At 41.9% G+C, this 24,576-nt stretch overlaps 1 protein-coding gene across 1 annotated transcript in view; it reads right to left on the bottom strand.

Annotated features, from left to right (window-relative positions):
* LOC135204833 (adenosine 5'-monophosphoramidase HINT3-like) overlaps positions 1-12,527 on the bottom strand; it is a 43,179-nt gene extending 30,652 nt beyond the window's left edge. Inside the window, exons 1-3 of the mRNA XM_064235038.1 lie at positions 12,268-12,527; positions 3,131-3,233; positions 836-942 (exon numbers count right to left, since the gene is read on the bottom strand). Of these exons, the coding sequence (XP_064091108.1) occupies positions 836-942; positions 3,131-3,233 (210 nt within the window). The 5' untranslated portion in view covers positions 12,268-12,527. The remainder of the gene's footprint in view (positions 1-835; positions 943-3,130; positions 3,234-12,267) is intronic.
* Positions 12,528-24,576: the final 12,049 nt, after the last annotated feature.

Below are 24,576 nucleotides of genomic sequence, written 5' to 3'. Positions count from 1 at the left end.
GAAAACTTCAATTAGAAAATGTTCAGTCTGTGGAAACTTCAATTAGAAAAGTGTCTAGTATGTGGAAAACTTCAATTAGAAAAGGTAGTCTGTGGAAACGTCAATTAGAAAAGTTGGTTTAGTCTGTGGAAACTTCAAACTTAGAAAAAGTGTTATTCCGGAAACTTCAATTTAGAAAAGTGTTAGTCTGCGAAACTTCAATTAGAAAAGGTTTATTCTTGTTGGACAAAACTTTCATTAAACAAAAGTTAGTCTGTGGAAAACTTCAATTAGAAAAGTGTTAGTCTGTGGGAAACTTCAAATTATAAAGTGTTTAGTTCTGTGGAAACTTCAATTTAAAAGGAACAAAAGTTGTTTAGGCCTGTGGAAACTTCAATTAGAAAAGAGTGGTTAAAAGGTTCTTGTGTTAGGCTGGGAAACTTCAAAATTAGAAAGTCAGTAAACGAAGACATAAAATTAAAATTTTTGCAGCAAACTATTATGAACAGGAGGTCAGTGTCTCCTCAAACCATATACTACTAGTACAAGCAGTCTTGGGTTATCAGCGTGGGTTCTATTCTTGGCGGGTCGTTGATAAGCGAAAACCGCCATTAACCGAAACTCTGCAATTTATGGCATTGAATTTCAGTTAATGATGTCTCTGTTGCTTATCTTATGACACCATAACTCTATTAACCGAGACTCGGCCCATTATGGTGCCATAAGTCGCCAATTGACTAGCGCCGGAAAACCTGATTGCCATTAACCGAGTCCGCCGATAACCAAGGAAAACCTGATCGCCATTAACCGAGTCCGCCGATAACCAGGGACTGCCTGTACTAGTACTAGTACTAACCTGATGTACTATATTACTTGGCTCCACACCATCACTAATCTTGCAAAAGATGCACTTGCTTCGCTCTGGCGGGGCTGTTCCCACATCACCGCTCATTCTCCTCTTTTCTGCAATGCAACAAAAGAATAGTATGAAGTGACTGATGTCATACGGTATTGCATCAAAGATCTGAAAGATTAAGATATTGTAACGGGAATGTTCAGTGACAGTATCATGAGCAAGGTTATGTTTCACAGACACAAACCACTGGTCTCCATTGCACTTCTTCACTGGTTTTATATATAGTAGTTTATAAAACTGAATAGAGTTCAAGCCAAAACCCATACACTGGGACCTATGAGGTCATTTAACACTGAGAAGGAAAGTGAGAAAATTGTAGCAGGAGGAAAACCTCGCAGTTGCACTAGGAAACAATTCTTAGAGAGTTAGAGAGAATGAAATGTCAGATGGAAGACAGAGAATATGAACAGAGGCACGGTATAAGAAATGAGAGAGGTTGCAGCTAGGGTGAGAAGGAATCCTGCAAAGGCCCTTACATAATGCCTCCAGCGCATCAGTGAAACCCATTTACTATTACCAGATTAAACGGTAATTCATAAACCTAAATGACACACCCAGAGGTACCCCACCTGAAGAGCATTTCCTCTCTCTTTTGTTCTGTGGGTGTGTTCGGCAAAAGAATATGGGAACAATTTGAGCCATCAGGTCTCTAATCATCTGAACTCCCTTACATTTTGTACAAACTTACCAGGAAGTTACAGCACCAGGCTCAATTCCAAAAAGCTACACTGAAGTTCACAGCATGTTTGCTGTGTAACAGCAAGGAATATCATTCAATGGTTCATGTGTCAAGTCATTTCAGAAATAAACTAGTTTATCTGAGCAGGGCAGTAAAAGGGAAAAGAAAGTGAGGGAAGTGTGGAAGTGTAAGAGCTTGGGAGATAGATGGGTATTAATGAACAGAAAGCGTCCTAATCCTTTACATAGCCTCGTATAACCCTTCCCACTGTCCTTATTCCGCCGCTCATACCAATTTCACTCTTCAGAGGGGAATATTCTGTGGAAAAAAACAAATGCAAACCTCGCCAACACCTGAATATAACAACTACTATTCTTGGACTACTGATGGATGTTGCAATTTAAAGTTTATGAAGTACAAATTTAATATTACACTATATAATTTTAAAACTCTGGGGATTAAATCACACACACCACATGCTCCTAAAAAGACCCTGTGGGGGTTAGTGCCATCAGTCCACCTAAAGTAGTGCACTGTAGGCATTACTCAAGGTTCTTTGAAGTGTCTCTCAGCCCCTAGCTGTAACCCGTTTTCATTCCTTTTACTGTAGCTCCATTCATGTTCTCTTCTTTCCATCTCGCTTTCTACCCTCTCCTAACAATAACTTCATAGTGCAACTGGAAGGTTTTCCCCTTCTACACGTTCCAGAACCTTTCTACTGTCAATTTTCCTTTCACACTGAATGACGTCATAGGTCCCAGCGATAAAGAGACTTTTAAATCAAGTCTCTTTTCGATGTGGCATGGTATGGTGAACATGGCTGTACAAAGGTGCTGTTATTTTTCATTATTTATGCTATCATAATTATTTCTATTTCTTAGTGCTTCTACATCTTCCTTAATTGCTAGATGTGTTGCCAAGATTAATGGTGAGCAAGTTCATCTAGATTTTGATAAGGAAATTACATGACATTATAAAGACCATAGACATTGACACTAAATGTGAACTATTGAGTTATACGTATGTAGTTATCGCCGATCCAGTTTTGTGTGGCTTGGTTAGCGCTGAAAATCGCTGAATTTTGATGCTGAAATATGCTGATTTCCAGTTATCAGCGCGATAAGCATGGAAAATTGTCAATTTTCAGTTATCGGCGCTTTTCGCTAACATCAAACCATCGTAACGAAGACTCTGCCAATATCCGGGGACTGATTAAATCATATATACCAAATTTAATATGAGTAATAACCCCAGATAAATAATTACACTTGAAAAGGACGACCAACTTTTTATGAAATTTAATAATCCATCGCACCTTAAAACTAACTCCCCAGTACCACAGAAAGAAGAAAGTTACCCTCTTCAACTAAGCACTAACTCTTCCTACCATGAGGATATCACTCTTCTCAATAAGTTTTTTATCAGTCTAGGTGAGGTTTGCAATGTACGTTGATCACAAACACAAACAAATAAAACTTTAAAAAGTAGATGGTTGAAGCTTATGCAAAAGACAAAACTCAGTACATACAGACAAGATTTTTGTTTTTAAATCTCACCTGAAAAGACTCGATAATCTGGAGTCCTCCTACACTGCAAGAGTAAAGATTTGCTCAAGTTGCCAGAGGTCTGGAGAGCTCTCTTCCAATAACAGCTTATCATCTTTAAGGAAGAAACCTCATGTTCATTAGGTCCGTGAAAACTAAATGTACCGGATGCTTACTTATCTAATTCTGATTCGGCAATTTACAACTTTACAAAAAGGATAGTAGTACTTTTATGTATGTATAGTACTACTGTCTTGACATATGTCCTTATCTAAGACACTACATAGACAGAAAAGACACAGATCTAAAACTAACTAAGTCACCGATGAGTTGTGGTACAAGTCTATCACAATCACGAAAACAAACTAAGCAATACATTTTGGATAGACAAACCAGTGTACAAGCTGGATACATCATCCATTACTGACATGCTCCCAGCTGAGTGGTTTTCCCAACCCACAAAAATGTTGAAGGGTAAATATACCTGCAGACTATCACTATTTCTAATATCAACGATAAAAACAAAAGATGAATGAGTTAAATAAAATTTTGGTGGAAGTATTTCATAGTTTTGCCAGTAAAATAGTTTAAAAAGCATACAAAGTGATTAAGTACCAACCACAAGCTAGAAAAACCTCAAATTATCAAATATTTACAGTTAAATTTTTCATAACTTAAAAAGCATATAAAATTTTCAAAATGTTATTGTTATAATACAATTAAGTTTGTTCATACTTACCTGGCAGATATATATATAAGCTGTATTCTCCGAAGTCCGACAGAATTTCAAAAACTCCCGGCACACGCAGTGGGCGGCCAGGTGGTAGTACCCATTCCCGCCGCTGGGAGGCGGATATCAGGAACCATTCCCATTTTCTATTCCATAGTTTTTATCAGTGCCACTGTCTCCTGAGGGAGGTGGGGTGGGCTTAATTATATATATCGCCAGGAAGTATGAACAAACTTAATTGTATTATAACAATAACATTTTGTTCATGAAACTTACCTGACAGATATATATATAGCTGAATCCCACCTTCGGATGGTGGGAGAGACAGACAGAATAGGATTTGTAGGAAACTTAAATTAAGTAGATGATGTACACCTTGGTTCCTCACCTGTTAGCAAAGTAGACTCTGTGATTACTGTCACTTAAGCCTGCTTGTGCTTAATCAGAGTTGCCAGCCAGGTGGAGACCTGTAGTGCTGGTGCGCTCTGGATGCTCTGTCAACGGGGACGTGACCTCAATGTGACAAGAGCATAGAGCCATACAAATGAAGGGCAACGAAGCAACTGACCACCACCTGACCAACTATCCAAGACCCTGAACACTAAGCTAAGAGATGGGAGGTCTTCACCAAAGACTCACCACAACCAAAAAACACAACAACTAAAAACTAACCTAAACTAACTAAGGGATAGGGAGAGAGCTACCTTCAGCCCCCAAGACTGTGTCTGCAGAAACGTATGGCCCAAGAGAACAACAGTCCTCGTATATCGTTCTCACATCTCTCAAGTAGTGTGAGGCGAATACTGAATTGCTCCTCCAAAAGGTGGCGTCAAGGATGTCCTTGATCGACATGTTCCTTTGGAAGGCAAGCGAGGTTGCGACAGCTCTGACCTCGTGAGCTTATTTCACTCGCAAGAGGTCTCAAATCGGTCTTCTGGTAAGACGAATGAGCCTCTTTAATGACGTCCCTCAGAAGAACGCCCAAAACATTCTTGGATAATGGTATATCGGGCCGTTTAAACCGAACACCACAGATTATCTGAGGGACCTCGTACCTCCTTAGTCTTGGTGGACATAAAACTTTTAGAGCCCTGACAGGGCACAGGGCTTCTCTCAGGTTCTTGGCCCACAAGGCTTGTCATACCCTTAATTTCAAAGCTCCTTGGCCAAGGTTAGACAGGTTTTCATTCTTTGCTAGAAAGTGGGGACTCAAAGAGCAGACCGCATTGGTCACCTTTGAAGCCCACTCGCTTACAAATGCTTGAATTTCGCTAACTCTCTTCGCCGTCGCCAGAGCAGTTAGGAAAAGAGCCTTCTTCGTCAAGTTCCTAAGAGACGCTTCATGGAGAGGTTCGAAAGGACTCGACATCAACAGTCTAAGGACTAAATCTAAGTTCCAAGAAGGAGGCCTCGCCTGAGGTATCTTGGACCGTCTCAAATGATCTCAGGAGATCGTGAAGATCTCTGTTGTCAGACAGGTCTAGGCCTCTGTGTCGGAAGACTGCTGACAGCATACTCTTATATCCCTTGATGGTCGGACTGCCAGCTTCTGCACATTTCTTAAAAATAGCAGGGAAATCGGCTATCTGGCTCCACAGAGGTAGTGGAAGAGGAAATTCCCCCTTTCTACACCATGCCCTGAAGGAAGCCCACTTCGACTGGTAAACAGCTCTCGAGGAAGTCCTCCTAGCGTTGGCGATCGCCTTCGCAGCTGCTTTTATTTACAAAAACCTCTCGCTCTGGTCAACTTTTCGATAGTCTGAACGCCAGTCAGACCCAGAGCGGAGAGGTTTTGCGGTAATATCTTGCGAAGTGGGGCTGTCTGAGTAGATCTTTCCTCCAGGGCAACGTCCTCGGAAAGTCTATGATGAAGGACATTACCTCCGTGAACCATTCCTTCGCGGGCCACATCGGGGCGATCAGTGTCAACCTCGTCCCCTCCGATGCCGCGAACTTCCTTACTACTTCCCCCATGATCTTGAATGGCGGGAAGGCATACAGGTCCAGGTTCGTCCAGTCCCAGAGCAGAGCGTCTATAGCGACTGCTCCCGGATCCAACACAGGGGAGCAATAAAGAGGCAACCTCTTCGTTCTCGACGTCGCAAATAGGTCGACTAACGGACGCCCCCACAGTCTCCAGAGCTCTCGACAGACGTCCTGGTGCAACGTCCCATTCCGTCGGCAGGATCTGATCCTGTTCAGCTGAGAAGGTCTGCTCTGACGTTCTGGACTCCTGCGATAAATCTCGTCAGGATCCTGATCCGTCTCGCATCTGCCCACAGCAGAATCTCCCTCGCTAAATAAAATAGAGGACGGGAGTGTGTACCTCCCTGCTTCTTTAGGTACGCAAGGGCTGTGGTGTTGTCCGAGTTGACTTGGACCACTTTCTCTGCAACCTTTTGTTGGAAGAACTGTAGCGCCAGAAAAAAACCGCCGCTAGTTCCTTCACATTGATGTGCCAGGACACCTGTTTGCCCCCCTCCAGGTGCCTGACACTTCCTCCCCTCCTAGTTGTTGCTCCCCATCCCGACACCGAGGCGTCGGAAAACAACACTAGGTCGGGGCTCAGAAGCTTTAGGGACAACCCCTCTCGAAACTTCCGAGGATCTAACCACCATCTTAGATGGTTCTTCACCGATTTGGTGATCAAAAAGGTCGCATCCAGTCCTCTCTGACTCTCCATTCGTCTGCTAGAAGAAAACTGGAGAGGTCTGAGGTGTAGTCTTCCCAGGGAAACAAACTTTTCCAGCGAGGAAATGGTCCCCAGCAGACTCATCCACTCCCTCGCCGAGCAAGCTTCCTTCCCCAGGAAGGCCGAAACTCTCTCTAAGCCCCCCCCCTTGCAGCTGTCGTTCCTGGGACGGAAACGCTCGAAAAGCCACTGAATCCATCTGAATCCCCAGATACACGATGGACTGTGTTGGGGTCAGATGCGCCTTTTCGAGGTTGACCAGAAGTCCCAGGGAGGCCTCGCCAAGGCTCCAACGTGAAGTGAAGGTCCTTCAGACACCTTTCTTTTGACGATGCTCTGATAAGCCAATCGTCGAGATACAGGGACACTCTTATTCCTGCAGAATGTAACCATCTCGCTACGTTCTTCATGAGCATGGTAAATACCATCGGAGCCGTGCTTAAACCGAAACAAAGGGCTCGGAATTGTCCAAAACTTTGTCCCTTAGCATAAACCTCAGAAACTTCCTTGAAAGAGGGTGGATAGGCACGTGAAAGTATGCGTCCTGTAGGTCCAACGGACACCATCCAGTCCGCCCGGAACCTCTTAAGGCTCCTAGAACCGACTGAGGTGTTTCCATCTTGAATTTTTTCTTTTCTATGAAAAGATTCAGGCTGCTTACGTCCAAGACTGGACGCCACCCCCCCGACGACTGCTTTGGTACCAGGAAAAGTCTGTTGTAATATCCTGGTGACCCCAGGTCTAAGACCTGCTCCACCGCTCTTTTTCTTGATCATTTGATCTAAAAGATCTAAAAGAACCTGATGTTTCTCCCCTTGATACGACGGGGAAAGATCTCTGGGAGTCGTAGATAGAGGAGGAGGGTCCACAAAGGGGATCTTGTTTTACCCCTGTTCCACTATCTTGAGGGACCACGCATCTGTATCTCTCTCTCTCCACGCCCCCCCCCCCCGCAAAGAACTTTAGCCTGGCTCCGACCCGCATCTGAAGGACTATCTTCTCACTTAGAGGATTTAGGTTTGAAGGAACCTCTTCCTCTTGCAAGCCCTCTCCCTCAAGGAGCAGCTCTCGAGGGAGGAGCGCCACGAAAGGGTTTAACCTTCCTAGGAGGTCGTCCAAAAGACGACGTGGTAGGGACTGCGGGACGTCTTGAAGACTGGGCCAAGAGGTCCTGGGTAGCCTTCTCTTGTAGGCTCACTGCCAGGTCCTTTACCATAGCCTGGGGGAAGAGATGGCTCAAAAGAGGTGCAAAGAGAAGCTCCGCTTTCTGCGATGCAGAAACAGACCTAGCTGTAAAATTGCAGAAAAGCGCTCTCTTCTTGAGGAAAGCAGTGCCGAAATGAGACACTAACTCTTCCAAACCATCCCTGACGGCCTTGTCCATGCAAGATAACACATTGGACAGCTCCCCCAGACTCAAAGAGTCAGGACTCCTAGATTGAAGATCCAGGACTCCCAGGCACCAGTCTAGAAAGTTAAAGACTCCAGAGTCCTTAAACAGACCTTTTCATGTGATGGTCAATCTCCGTTGGTGTCCACGAAATCTTAGCGGTCGATAAAAGAGATCTCTTCTGTGCATCGACCAGACTAGCAAAGTCCCCTTGAGAAGACGACGGGATCTTAACTCCTACTTCACCTTTGGTCTCATACCAAATGCCGCCTTTCCCACCGAGTCTTGAAGGCGGAAGGGCGAAAGTCGACTTGCCCTGATCCTTCCGACGTTCCATCCAATCCTGCAACTTCTTGAACGCTCTCTTTGTGGACAAGGAAGTTTCATCTCACAAACTCCGGAACCTTGCACGACTTCGATGACGAAAACTGAGAGGGTGGAGACTTGGGAGCTGCAGGCTGGAACTTCTCACCAAAAGAAGAGCGTAACAGTCGAACCAGCACCTTGTAGTCGGATACCGACGAAACTGACGGCTGTTCCTCCTCAACTGAGTCCGCCGGACTACTAAGCTCTCCTTCCTCCCGAAGCGGCAAAGGAGATTGAACCTCTGGAGAGGGCGTGCGCCCAACGGGTCTAGTCCTTCAACAAAGGCTTTCGAGGATGACTAATATCAGCCTCTCAAAGCGACCGACCTTCTGTCGATCCTTAGAGCTCGAACCACGAAGAGCGTCTTGACCGCGCTGCGCGTCAAGAGAGGCTACTCTTACTCGCTCTCGAGGAGCGTCCTTACGCTTTCCGCTCAAGCGTCCAGCTTTCGCTTTCAAAGCGTCCTTCTGGGCGCTCTCGAAAGCCTTCTCAACAGGCAAAGCGTCAAGCAAAACATCCCGACGAGCGTCTTCAAAAGCGTCCTGCCGAGCGTCTTCAAAAGCGTCCTCCAAGGCGTCCTGCCGAGCGTCCTCAAAGGCGTCCTGACGCGCGGGCTGATCAGGACGTCGAGAGGGAAGAAAAGCGTCCTGTCCACGAGACTTCCTACCCGCATAACGAGAACAAGGAAGCTCCGAAGGAGAAGCAAGCGGAGACAGAGACGAACGAGGAGACGGAGAAGGGGACTGCCTCGTCCTCTTGACAGGCAGTCTAGCGTCCTTCCTACGTTTAGGCTCAACTGCTGCTGGGCGAGTCTTCTGAGCCATTAAGGCCGACAATTGGTCTTGAAGAGACACAAGAATACTCTTCGTTGGCGAAGAAACGAGAGGAGGTGAAGGGCTGCGCCTGCGAGAAGACGAGGGGCGAGGGGACGCCTCCTTCCTTCTCACAGGTACAGCAACCTGCCTCTCCGAGGCGCGAGAGAAGCGCTTCTCAGCGTCGTCCGAGCCTCTCTTCTGTGGAGGAAACGCGTCATACGACGCAGGCGAAGACCGCAACGATAGCGGAGAGAGGGGACGTAAAGCGTCCTCCCTAGGAAAAGTCCTTTTCAACGGACGCGAGTCTCTCCGAGCGCTCCACCCCTTGCGCGGGGAGGGCGCCTCGGAGGACGAAAAACAATCCTTAAGGATGCGAGCCTAGCACGCTCCTTGGCAGCCTGTGAAGTAGCAACAGGTCCTGCCGAAGGACGCCAGATCGGTGGGGAGCCCCCGTAACCCTCTTGCGGCTTTCGACATGCCCACGTCCCTGAGTCCTGGGAGTCCGACAGAGGTCTAGACCTAGAGGCATTATGGGCCGATCTGACGCCCCCTCCACAACACTAGGGGCACGATCAACACACTTTACTTGAGCCCTTTTCTAGGGCCAACACTTTGGACTCTAGAGTGCGTAGCGACTCTAGAATCAGAGAAAGGGCATTACCTTCTTCAGACACAGAACTAGGGCCCTCAGGCAACACACAGGATTAGGTGAAGCAAATTCTACTGGTTGTTAAAAGTAGGAGAAATGTTACTTCCCTTACCTTTCGTAGAACCGCTCTTGGAGGAAGACCTCCTGATCCTATCGCGCTCCAACTTACGCCGATAGGATCATACACCTTCCATCCATCATCAGTCAAACTTTTGCATTCAATGCAACGATCATCCAACAAACACACATTGCCCCCTACACCCCATACATACTGTGTGGGGGTCTACCGATGATTTCGGTAGCCTCACCTTACAATCAGTCCTCACACACACTCTGAAGCTCACTGAACTTGATCCCGACATCACGTTCACAGAAAAGCCAATCCAAAATAAAAAAACAGTCCACTATCGCGTATGCCAATCCAACAATCCAGAGTCAAAACCAAAAGTCAATCCAGATACTTAGAACGAGTCAAATCCAAAAATCCTGGGCGGAGGTCTGTAAACAGGTGTTTACCGACCGGCGACAGAAAAAAATATGAATAGAAAATGGGAATGGTTCCTGATATCCGCCTCCCAGCGGCGGGAATGGGTACTACCACCATCCTGGCCGCCCACTGCGTGTGCCGCGAGTTTTGAATTCTGTCGGACTTCGGAGAATACAGCTATATATATCTGTCAGGTAATGTTTCGGTCAGGTAAGTTTCATGAACAAAATGATCTGTATTTTTCCTATGTATACAAACTAGCCTTTGACATAAGATCATTCCTCATTGCAAGCTAGAAATGGCTGCTGAATCTTGGTAACAAGATGATAAATTGAAGGTAGGTGGGTTAGTGGTGGGGGGAACACTCGCTCTCTTGGCATAAGCCATCGCCATTTCCTTCTTGCACGCTACAGGCAATGGCATCAGAGGAGTACATTCCATGCTTGAAACCACAGAGGCACTTAAGGTGGCCTCACACTAGCCCTTTTTTTCTCCAGCAGCAAGCTGTTGCTGCCAAAAATGGAAAAGCGGGAGCTTTTAGCTTGAGATTTTTGCTTCCCAACTGGACGGGAAGCAGCGAGCACAAACCGCGAGCAACCGCGTAGTGTAAACAAACAAGATGGTTGCTGCTGATAGGACGCACTCTCAGACCTTTGGCTTCTCTTCCCCTGAGCCACTCTCGAACCACAAACATTTTTGTTACTCTTGCATTCTGGGCACCATGATGATATCAGCCGATCAGTTTTGTTTACTTTTTCCTACTGCTCCTTAAACCACGAGGTCCTAGTGTGACGATACAACACTTTTGCTCGCGAGCATCGGCTGGATTCTGGCCAAAACCGCGAGCAAGAAATGACTATTGTGATACCAGCTTAATAAAGGTAAAACAACCCCTGAAGGAGGCTCAACGGCATTGCGTTCTGTGACAGAAACACTTGCAGGAATACCAGAGACAGTAATGTCTGGCAGGACTCCAGAAAAGCCACCAGAGAAGCAGGGGTAGGCGGTGGCGAACCGCAAACGTCAGTCGAAGTCTCGTTTGGGGAGTGGTCACACATGTACGTGTGTCAGCACTGTCAGAAAGCTTGAACTGGTGACTAACCCTTCAGCAAGCCAAGAGACAGACGAACAGAGAGAGAGAGAGAGAGAGAGAGAGAGAGAGAGAGAGAGAGAGAGAGAGAGAGAGAGAGAGAGAAATTATCCCATAAGACAATACAATTATTTCATTTCATCTCTCCCTCAATACCACAGCCTCAAAGGTAGTAGCACTACAAGAGAGAGAGAGAGGAGAGAGAGAGAGAGAGAGAGAGAGAGAGAGAGAGATGAGGAGAGAAGAGCGAGAGAGAGAGGGGAGGGAGAGGAGAGGAGGAGAGAGGGAGAGGGGAGAGGGGGAAGGAGAGAGAGAGAGAGAGAGAGAGAGACACAAATATCCCTGAAAGCACAAACCTGGAATTAGACAAAAGCAAATTTAAAATTAATTCCTACATTAGTAACTGACCATCAAGCTTAGTAGCCTATCAGAAATTTCCCCACGTTTGAAAACAGGCCTACCTAGGCGCTACGATACCTTAATCGGCACAGAATAAAATCAAGAACTTACACGAGCATCTCTCTACATCACATAGGCCTAGGCTGGGATAAGTGTCTTGCAAAATTGAGTAGACCTAAGTAGGCCTATATTACCAAGCCTATCAATGGCCGTTACTGCTGTGGCAGCAATTTTGGATAAAAAACGATTATAGTAATTAGAATTATAATCTATTTCTATTCATCTGAAGTTCCTTAATTATCGAAAATGTCATTAAATCATTAACTATGCCTATGCCTTAGGCCTAAAGCAGGCCTATGCACGTAAAACGAGCCTATAAGGTAGTCCTGAAATATTGTTTATTCGTAAAGCGAATATACCTAGCCCTAAATCTTCATATCAATATATAATTCTGTCTCATTATCAGAATAAAATGTCGGATATTGGTAAAATAGACTTAATACGGATGGCATAGGCCTATAATATACACACCGTAAGGCAGTAGGTAGGTAGGCCTAGTCCGGCAACCTCCCGATGTATAGGCCTCTTAATTTACTTATTTGAGGCGTTGGGGTCGACGTAGGCCTATTCTAAGCTTCTTCTAAAGACAATATAGGTGATTTAGGCTTCAATTTGGGCCCAAAATGTTGTCTTGACGGCTCAAAATAGGCCTAAATAAGCGTCGTGTCACTTAGGTCGTAAACAACGTGTCAGATTCGCGAAGCCGATTTGGAAGAAGAAGAAGTTGTGTCGTTGTCTCTTCTTCTTCTTTTCAAAAATAACTATTTAAAACCCGTTAAAAACTATTTTGGAAATTTGGAAAATATATTAAAAAGGCAGATGTTTATTATATATTCAAAATAGTATTGATAAATGAGGGAATTAACTAAAATACAGAGGATAAATCGAAACCGACCTGAAAGATGTCATGGTCTCCTCCTCTCATTCTTTCAAAATACGATTTAAAAACTGTTAATAATCTATTAAAACTATTTTGGAAATTGAGAAAATATAATAAAAAGACAGACTTTTATTATACCTATAAGATTAAATTGATAAATAATGGAATTAACTAAAAAAACAGAGAAGAACTCGAAGCAGACTCGGAAGATGTCATGGTTTCTTCTCCTTCTTTATAAAAACGATTAAAAACTAATTAGAATCTATTAAAAACTATCTTAGAAATTGAGAAAATAGAATGAAATAGGCAGATGTATATTACATATTCAAAATGGAATTGATAAATGAGGGGATTAACTAAAATACAGAGTCGATTTGGAAGATGCGTCTTCGTCTCTTCTTTTTCTTTCAAAATACGATTTAAAACTATTAGAATCTATTAAACCCTATTTTAGAATTTGAGAAAATAGAATAAAAAAGGCAGATGTATATTATATATATTCAAAATAGAATTGATAAATGAGGGAATTAACTAAAATACAGAGCCGATTTGGAAGTTGTGTCATCGTCTCTTCTTCCTCATCTTTCAAAATACGAATCACATTGGTGTTTCAACAAGTTACAATGAAGTGAAGAGAGCCAGAAATCTCCTGGCATCGTATGCTGTGCATGCCTCAGAGGCTAATGGTGCCCCTATTCCCAGCCACTTTAGTGACAGTAGCTTTTGTATTGGAGCAATGGATAACAGGAATGGTACAATTCCAAGATGCAGCACAAAAACCAGGTTCATCGCCATTGCAAAGGTTGAATTATCATGCCAGATTGTACCCATTCACCATAAGCCCATTCACAGACCCAGTCTACAATCTTTTGACGTGGGAAAACTTCTACACAGATCATAATAAGGTTGAGTGTGCAGCCGGAGAGTCTGAAAAAGTAGAATTTCTTATCACTCTTGTTCTCTGTGGCTTACCACATTCTGCTGCAGTCATGGGAGAGCTACCATCTTTGGGGTGGTATATACATGCTCTCAGAGCTGAGTCTAAAGCTTCTGTTATGAGAGTTGGATTTCTCCCAGTGACTCCACAACCTATCACTGAATATACTACAATTCACAAATGCGTTCAATGACATATTTTCCATGATGGGTATGTTTCACTTCTCCAGAATTCTCTTGCATTGTGCCGGACGACTTTTGATAGGCACAGGTCTAGATGGGATAATTGAGTGTGAAATTTTTGGGAAGAAAGTCCTCCAATTTCTTCTATCATGTTCACACTATGTTCGCTCTCTCAAAGGTCTGGTGATAGTCTCGGAAATGATTGACTCTCTCAAATGGAAAGACTTCATTACTCAGAACTCCGTTGAGACATTCAGTTCATTACTGCAGTCGCTTGCCAACCTCAAGACTTGTCTTGCTAGAAAGTCTAATTCTACAGATGAGTTTAACATTGCAAACCGTCACTGCTAAGGCCAGCGAGCAGCAAGAGAGGTACTTGAAGTTTACAGCAGAATGTGAAGCCAGATTATCATTTGGGTATATTTCAGTCCATTGTACATGTCATAAAACAACTCATTATGGCTGACCGTGATGGGAACTTGTTACTACATGAAGATATTGAGAGCTTTTGATTGCATCAACTACTTAAGATATGCCTCTTGGTACCTTGAAAGGATCGAGGTTCTTGGAGTAGAATAGCCCTTGTTATTCCAACGTCATTGTCGGTAGTTCAGGTGATGCGTCCATTGTGGCCGAGTTTGAGCTTCTCTTTCATGAAATTACCGGAATCTCTAACCACTTTAATTCTCTCACAAATGCTGCGGTCATGACACATTTAAAGGCAAGTCGCGTCCATCATGAACTATATGGTCATAAAGGGATGGAGTTTGATATCAATGTATCAGTTGCTGGACTTTATTCTTTAAAGAGAGAACCCCTATGATGTCAAGGTTGTTATTCCATCGCACAACATTGTCACCAAAGAGATTGTTAATCCCATGGTACAGGAACAACTCCTCAGTGCTATGAAAAATGGTCAGAAACAATACCAGGCATACAGAGTTGAGATTTATATTCAAATCTAAAAAGCTGAGTGCCACAATTTCTGAAGTCAATCTACCTCATCTCATCTCAAATGCCTGTGTCCAAAGTTTGATCACAACTCCCAAAACAGCTGTTGTAGTTAAGGATATTGCACATGGACATAGGACTATGGAAATTGTCAAAGAGAGGGGTATGCTAGTTTCAGAGAATATGAAGTATGACCTCCTTCCTGTCTCTCTTTTGTTTGATGGCGACTTCACCACAAAAATGGGCAAATCCAAGCTTTTGGGTGAACTTGAGCAAAACCTTGACAATTACAGAGCACCGCAACCGGTTCACCTGGCAGTCACCAATGAAGACCCACGTTTTACTGTATTTTATGTCTTAGGATTCGCCAGTACAGGGATCTTACAATTTTAACAAGCATGGGGAAATTACTCATCTTCAAAAAATGACCGACTCAGAGCTCATGCATGTAATTTTTGAGTTATAATAATGAATTTTCCATCAAGGGAGGTGAGCGTATCAGAAGAGAAGGTAAATCTGGGGTGGTTGGTTTGATCAATATTAGTGAGGAAGTGCCGATTCCTAAGCAAGTAGACAAGTTTTGGGCCTCTGGAAAGAATAAGGAGCAACTGCAAGAGTTGGTCAGTAAGATGGCGTCACGAGACATGCAACACGTGGTAATCGGTGGCATGGTAAGAGATGGTGAAGTGATTTTAACTAAACTGGTAGATAACAGTAATGTTTCCATTATTTCAGAGCTATCTAATTGGCAAGAAGAGGCTGACTGCTGCATCATCCAACACACTGATGGAGTATCAGTAGAGGGTGTCAACGTGCTGTGATACTTTCAAATGACGCAGACAGTGTTGCTCTAATTCTGCGCTATGTGCATCACTTCATAGAAAATGGCCTCCAAGAACTGTGGTTCAGTTTGCGAATGGTGATAGAAGACGTATGATCCCACTTCACATCATTTCCCAAAAACTTGGTAGGCCACGATGTCTTTCATTATTGAAGGCTCATTTGCTCACTGTTGATGACTCCATGAGCCGAATTGGTGCCATTCATGCAGCATTAGCGAGCAGTCCTACCCAACTACTCGCTGGCGAACTTTGCAGTGACCGATGTAATGTCTGATGAGGATCTGCATATGGCTGAAAGATTCTCAGTACGAGCGTGGGCAGGGGCAAGATCAAAGACTGCAGTATCAACTTTTGAGGAGCTACGTCATGAGATCTATATATGTCACCAGCATTTAAAGGACTGGAAATGCTGCTTCCAACATCGTCAAGCACAACCAATGAACGCGAACCGGGGAAGTTCGGGTGGGACAGACAAAGCGGCCATCTCTTACCGATGAAATTCCTTAGAAAACCTCCAGATGACGAGGTGCACTAGCAAATGTGAAACAGAACGTTGCCGTTGCAAAGCTGGCAGTGTTTCCTGTGTAACATACTGCCACAAAGACAGTTACAGTGACTGTAAAAACAGTGAGACGTGCATCTGATGATGGCAGCCATTTACTAGTAGGTAGATCTACAGTACTATTCCGCGGCGGCTTAGACTATGGCAGTGGCGGTTTTCTATGCAGTTTTATCTCCTGAACAAGAATTTTAAGTAATATTTAAACGGACGACTGTAGTTAACCCCCAGGGGCCCCTAAACACGGCGAAATACATTGGACGCCCCAATCCCTAGTGGATGTCGTATCCGCGGTTACGTTCCGTGCAGTCCGTGTGGAACTATTCTGTAGAATTACCCAATTTTTTTCACCATGATATGTCAAATAAAAAGTTTCATTTGGAGTTCAACTAACCTCGTATTGTAATTTGTAAATAAGTGTGTGGGTATTATATTACTCATTGCATGAAGTGCCTTCCTCACTCCAAAGATAAGGCATTTCTATAGACTTATCTCATAGATACATCTATCTGTAAAAACATAGTAGGTGAATTTCTCTTGTCAATGGTTCATTTGTAGTTGTGTATCAACATTCTGTTTTTAAAAGTCTTCCAAATTCAATGTAGATGATATTACCCGTCCTTGGCAAACTCTAAATACCTTTCAAACTGCCATAGTAATTCCAAAACTAAAATCCATGTATTCTGGACTGATTTATGAAATTTATTGAACAAAGCCAAGCGCCGAAGCCCAATGGCCATACAGCTCAACAACATAGATGATAAAAAAAATATGTATATTTAAAGATTCCTCATACACTAAGACACTTTTACACACAAATCACACCCTAGAAGGATCAATACTTATATATGAAGAATTTTAGAATCGGCTAAGAAATTGCGCCGGCTGGTAGTTACTATCTTGGGTTTGTAGGTTAATGACTACTCCAACTCTAAAACCATGGTCAGAAATGGATTCCTCACCATTGAAAATCCCCGTGCAGAAGCATAATTTACTTCTGTATGGTATGGTATTAGTGTCCCACCTCGGTGGTCGCGGGTTCGATTCTCGGCCATTCCATTGAGGAGTGAGAGATGTGTATTTCTGGTGATAGAAGTTCACTCTCGACGTGGTTCGGAAGTCACGTATAAAGCCGTTGGTCCCGTTGTTGAATAAACCACTAGGCTCCATGCAACGTAAAAACACCATACAAACAAACAAAAGTATACACAAATTTATATTTACTTTCTTTCACTTTTGAAGTGATTTGTTTCATTTTAGGCACAAAAGGGGGGACAGCTATTTTCCTGTTTTCTTTATTCCATGAACTCTCTACATTTGCTCTGTAAAAAATCTTCCTAGCTTTGTTGAGTGCCCTTTTTCTGAACCATTCCGGGTATGCTAATGTATCAAAGCTATTATCGATGTAATTTATGTCTTGATCTATCTTGCAAGGGTCACACGTTCTCATTGCTCTAAGAAATAAACCTGTTAGAACCCCTATTGTTATATCATGACTGTAAAAAGAGAAGAAATGAATGTATGAGTTTGTGTTTGTGTGTGTGTGGGCTTTCTATATGTGCTGAATTCATATCTTTTTTCGTTTCTTTCTATGAGTATGTCTAAAAAGGGCAGTTTATTATTGTTACTTTTCTCTAAAGTGAATTGGATGTTGCTATCAAACTTACTGAGTTCGTCTAGAAAAGTTTCTATTTCATTTTCATCACCTATAGCAGAATAGCAAAAATATCATCCACATATCTCCACCAACCTTGTAGTTTTAAGTTAGGGACATTAATATTAGGAACTAGATTGGTTTCGAAATATTCCATAAAGATGTAAGCGAGTATAGGTGATAATGAGGACCCCATAGCTACTCTGTATTTCTGTTCGTAAACTTGTCCCTCAACGTGAAATAAGTATCACTGACACATAATTTAATCAACTCAAGGAAGACGCCTATTTCTATGTTTGGATTGAAAATACCCTCATTATATTTAGTCTGAAGAAATTCTAATACTTTATTCAAGGGGACATTGGTGAATAATGCTACTACATCAAAACTAACGATGTGTCCCTTTATATACTTTTTCTTAACTTTGTCTTTGAAATCTACTGAATGTTCAATATGTGATTCTGAAAATATATCTGTTAAGTATATTCCTAGCGCTCCAGCTAACCACCCAGCTAAGTTTTTGTTAGGAGATTTCCTACAAGAAACAAATAGGGCGTATGCACTAAGCATTCGTTAAACACTAACATTCACAAAACATTTTCAGTAAACTCTGAACACTCACTAAATATTAGCATTCACGGAACACTCACTTAACATTCATTGATAACTTACACACTAAATATTCACAAAACATTCATTAAAACCCAGAAGACTGACTAAACATTCACTGAATACTTGCATAATAAAGATTCAGTAACATTCACAAAACCCTAAAAATTCAGTAAACATTCACTAAACTAGACATTTACTCATAAACATTCAATAAACACTTACTCACTAACCCTAAATTCGCTAATTACTTACTCATTAAACATTAACAATAAAAAACCTTCACAATCGCCCTTAATCCCTGTTCAATTTGTGGGTTAGCAGACCTATAAAAATGGCCGCAAGGCTTTGCAGCGCCGCCCTGGTGGAAGACCACCGAACTATGTAGTATTGGTATGGCTTTATGCCAACACAGGGTCTTGCTCAAGAGCAGCCCGTAGGGTATAAAGATCGCAACTCCAGGTATATATATATAACCTCTATGGGTTCTGGTTCCAGCGATCACTCCACAAACACAGTTGCGGGCACACGACTACACTGTTTATGAGGTGCAAATCTTATTCCCTTAATTGTTTACTTGACCCATTATTTAGTTTAACTTTACTTTATGTTACTTCAAAATGTTTATCTTAATTCATGTCGATTATCCATTTTTTGCAACCAAATTAACCCCGAAAAATTCAGATGTTTCTAACTTAGATACTATCCAATAATTCTACTTTACTTTTACCCCAACCCCCTTTCATTTCTTCTTCTATCTAACTGAGGCAGAGCCGTTGTAGCTGCTTAACTTTGACATCCATCACTTTTCAAGTTAAGAACACTCTTAATTTTTAGGGTTTATCCTTATATAATCTCCCGGCTTTTTGTGAGGGGATGTCAGTGTCCCTAAAATTATATCCTGATCTGATTTTTGTTGTTGCGATTTACACATGAATAAATGTTCGGTGGTGTCATCATCCTCCACTCTGCATATCTCGTCATTAAACTTGCCCATAGCCACCCTCTTCTTCTTCTTCTCATTCTTCTTTTTAACGGGAGGATCCGCCCGGTATCAACGTGGCAACGCCCACGAGTCGTCCACTGCATAATCACTTGATCGTTTAAAAGGAGGAGAAATCTACCGCACGAAATAAAAGAGGTCAATTTAAATAAGACAGAGAAATGGATATGCAATATTACGTCAGCTACCAGGGCCACAGAATCGTCCAAACAGCTGCATTAGAAAAAAATTGTTTGAAAAAACTCTTTAGTTGACAAACAATTAACCCAAGAAACCTTTTTTTCTAAATATAGTATTTCGACCTATTCGTATAATAAATAATCTGGATCCATTATTTTTAGGCAGGTGGAAAAACTGTTGGAAGCAGCGTTTTAATTGCCTGGTGTATGGGCAACAGTATCGGTCTATTTTTGAACCGCGATCGAGTTCGATCTTGCCTGAGAATCCCGTTTTTTTTTTTTTTGAGCCTCGGTTATCTTGTTACATTAATAAATCGAATTTAAAACGAAACTTAACGAGATTTCGTAATAATTTACAATAAACTATTATCAAAAAGACAAAAAACTATCATGACAACAAGAAAGGGCGTCTTTTTTTTTTTACAAATGGTATGGTGTATGTAAGACAAATATATCTCCCGAAGAAGAAGAATACGACGTGTTAAAGCTTACGATAAACAATAACACAAAAGGAAAAAAAAGTATAATGTAACTTACCAAAACGCCAATGGCATCCAATACGCAAGACTTTTCAATATCCCCTGACGAAGCAGAATACTAGAGAACAAAATGATAAATGGTTATCCAAAAGTGAAAACAATATTAGGAAACTAACCAAAACGCCTCTTTTACCAATGGCATCGATTACGTAAGACCCTTAAATATCCCCTGATGAGACAGAAGAAGAAGAAGAAGAAGAATTAGCAGAAGTCACAGAAAAAAGATATATAAATACCTCTTACCAATGGCGCAGATTACGCAAGACCTTTAAATATCCCCTGAAGAAGCAGAAGAAAGAGACGAAGAATAAGCAGAAGCAGAAGAAAGAGGAGAACAAGCAGCAAAAGCAGAAGAACTCGAAGAAGAATTAGTAGAAATCACGGAAGACGAAAAAAAGATAAATAAATACATTCTACCGATGGCACGGATTACGTAATTCTTTTGAAAATTCCCTGACAAGCAGAAGAAAGGGGAGAAGAAGAAGAATAAGCAGAAGCAAGAGGAGAAATAAGCAGCAAAAGCAGAAGAAATCGGAGAAGAATTATCAGAAGTCAGAGAACACACACACACAAAATAAACAAATACCTTCTACCAGGCACGAATTACGTAAGACTTAAATATCTCCTGAAGAAGCAGGAGAGAAAGCGAAGATGAATAAGCAGAAGCAGAAGAGGAGAAATAAGCATCAAAAGCAGAAGAAATCGAAGAAGAATTACCAGAAGTCACAGCAGACAAAAAAGAAAAAAAAGATAAACAATTACCTTCTACCAATGGGGCAGAATAAGTAAGAAGCAGAAGAAAGAGTAGACGAATAAGCAGAAGCAGAAGAAGAGGAGAAATAAGCAGAGAGAGAGAGAGAGAGAGAGATAGAGAGAGGAGAGAGAGCGAGAGAGAGAGAGAGAACGAAGGAAAAAACGAAGAAGAAGAAGAGTCGGTCTTGTTATTGTCCGGTCGCCGACGAAAGGAACGAACTCCAATTATAATCTCTTATGTCTTTCCGGAGATCGAGGGCTGATTTCACCTTCTGATCGAGATGGGCGCGGCGCAGAGCACCCGCAAAATCACCCTCGTCGAGGACGACAAGGCGGGCGTCATTAAGGTGACGTATGGAAGGGGGGAGAAATGTGTGGATAAATGCCCTTTTGGTTCGGGAGTTGGGTCACCCTCTGGGGTCAAAGGTTACGGGACGGGGAAGGGTAGAGTTTTATGATTGGAATTAATGTCGTGGTTAGTCTTGGCTTGTTTGGGAATTATTTAACGAATGGGAGGAAATATAAAAAATTTTAGGCTTTAACAGCGCAGGGGCATTGCCAAACCCATGTCAGGTCGGGGCACGGTGCCCCATGGTAGGTTAGGTTAGGTCACGGTAAGGTAATAGTTAGGTCAGGTGAAGGGAAGGCCAATCCCTTGAAGGACCTATTAGCTATTCTAACAATGTGTCAAAAAGATTAAAATTATTTTACTTAGTAAATAGTAATAAAAACGAACTGGATATTGGTACGGCAGCCGTACCCCGATCTCGGTAGATATTGGTACGGCAGTGAATCGCGCATGCGCGAACCCTGGTTTACCGCCTCACGCCACATATCCGAAAGACTATATACTACTGAAGTATATACACAGTCTTTGGGCATATCAGTGACAGCAAGAAAAATGGTGACGGAACAGCATGAACCGCGGAATAATACATTAGTTTTCGCCGAAAACAGATGTTTTCATGCTTTAACGAGCTGAAGAAAGCCATAGACTCAAACTTTCAAAAATTGGGTAATTCATGGTATATACGTAGGTCACGAACGATCGAATCGGCCCTGAAAAGAATTCCGAAGAGGAGATTAAAGAAGATTATATATTAAATATATTCACTACCATCGTACCTTTATTGACTTTCTCGGCCCTTTATTCTGCCCGACATCGGCAGGTTGCAAGGGCCGTATACACTTTACAATATTCTTTTGATTCACTTCATTGGGTATATTGCAGCTGTCGGAGAAGACGATAGAATTTACCAGGTAGTGAAATGGCAAGTTAAACCAAATTTCACAATATTCCATTAAAATCGGGATAGTGTTGTTTTTGTAGTACAAAAAAGCGGGACAAAATTCACAAAAGCTAAAAAAAAAAAAAAGGGGGGGGGGAGGGACATTTTGCTAACTGAAAAAGGGGACAGATGTTCAAAAAGCGTGACTGTCCCACCTAAAAGCCGAGCTCTGGTTTACATAATACAGTATGATCAGCAAACTGGTAAACGGAGGATACAGCTAACTGCCGTATCTACAGCAAGTCAAGGGCGCAAATGCGGCACCAATGACAGAATCTGCCGTACCCTCACCGCACTATATTATTTGTACGGCAGGAGGTCTGAAATTGACTCATGCACAATTCACTGCCGTACCAATATCTACCACGATCGGGATACGGCTGCCGTACCTATATCCTGTGCCTAATAAAAAATATAAGATGTTTTGATACTAAGGCTATACCTACTTCTTTTCAATGTAAAATCATGATTATTTTTTGTGAAATGGTGATTTTTAGAACCTGAGACATTTTGAAGGTCATTAACGAGTTATCTTGTACAAATTAAAGCCATTTAGTATTTTCTCTATCACGAGATATCTCGCATGCTTAGTTTTAGTCATTTTGAAAATAGGTATTGAACAAAAAATATATTGATACCTACTTACAAACTGTATTTTTTCACTTTATTTTGATAAACAAATTTTTTTCATTTTATTTGGATGAAAATTATTTTTTTTCTCATCATTTGGATGTCAGCAATTCTACACCGTTGTGTCTCATCCATTACCGTATCTTTATCGCTGTCATCGTCACTGAAATCATCCAAGCTTGATTCACCACTTTCAAGATCAGTAAATGATTCTTCAGTATCACTGTAGTCACGGTACATTGCCATAACTAGGCTAAAATAACAAAGTCAAGAGACTAAAAAAATTTTGTGATAGTAATGTAATAAAGCAATAATATATCATAGAAACAGTGAAAAAACCACAAATAAAACAATCTACCTTACCTAATAACAGTAAAAAGAAGAAATAAAACAAACAGATTCTCAAGGTCACGACTGTAGTAGAGCCAATAACGGTAAGGACTCGGTGTAAATGGAAAAAAATTATACCCGACGTATCACAAAATGGTCAAGAGACACAACATCAATGTAATAAATCAATATTATAACATAAACAATCCAAGATGTCAAATGAAACAACCAAACTTGCCTAAAAAAGATAAAAGATTGCTGGTTACTTGACATATCACAAAATATTAAAAGAATAAGCTAACAAAAGACGCAACAGCAATGTTATAAATCAATTTAATAACATAAACGGTCTAGGATAAAGAATAAAACAACTAAATGTACCTAAAACCAGCCAAAAAGACAAACAAAATCAAGCAGCCAGAATAACAGTTGAAGTGCTACTAATGATGTGTAGTCTGCACAAAAATAAAACCCCAAAAGTCATTCTCGACTCCCAGCAGCAAATACCACTGCCAAATGCATGATATAGCACGAGATATCTTGGAGAAGCCATGAAATAACACTATGGATCACGAGGTATCTCGTGTTAGTCCTATATTAGCATTTAACTTTTTCATGAGATATCTCGTGGTACGTCCAGAATTTTTAGAACACTTATCACAAGATATCTCGGGTTAGTCCAGTAAGTGGTTAAGGTTAGGTAAGATTTAGGAAAAGTAAAGGTTAGGCTTAAGGAAGATAAAGGTTAAGGGAAGTGAAAAGTTAGGTTAAGGGAAGATTAAGTTTGGTTAAGCTAAAAAAACTTAAGGTTAGGTTAGGTAAAAGGAAGATGAAAGGGATAATGTCGTTTTCGGTCCGAACATCCCTATACAAATTTTTTTAATCTTCATGGGAAAATAAAAAAAAATATTTTTAGAGGCTACATAATTCTAGCAGACTAATAATTATTGCAATAAATGTAAATGATTGAGGATTTTTTCTAAGTTTCAATTTTGTGAAACGCGCTTAGGGTCATTTAACGCCCTGTCACGGGCTAGTCATAAGTACAGCAAAACGGACTAAAAACGAGCTTCAATCCTCGAGCATTCCATTGAGGAGCGAGAGATGTGTATTTCTGGTGATAGAAGTTCACTCTCGACGTGGTTTGGAAGTCACATAAAGCCGTTGGTCCCTTTGCTGAATAACCACTGGTTCCATGCCACGTAAAAACACACCACAAACAAATGCAGTTTGAGGGTCCATGGCTGCCGTAGACTTTGTAGGCATTCGAAAAAGAATAGTATGACCTAACCAGACTTACGTTAATCTAAGCTAACCTCGGGTGCCGTTCCGTATCATCGACAAAGGGGATTTGCCCCCTGGACTCCTTTGCTGTTAGGTCAAGGGATTTTCAACTTAGGATGCATTGAGTTTTTGGAAATATTTAGCAAAAATCATACTTAG

Source organism: Macrobrachium nipponense, chromosome 47 (genome assembly GCF_015104395.2).
Source record: "Macrobrachium nipponense isolate FS-2020 chromosome 47, ASM1510439v2, whole genome shotgun sequence".
Lineage (NCBI taxonomy): Eukaryota > Metazoa > Arthropoda > Malacostraca > Decapoda > Palaemonidae > Macrobrachium > Macrobrachium nipponense.
This window is presented reverse-complemented; position numbering and strand designations above follow the sequence as displayed.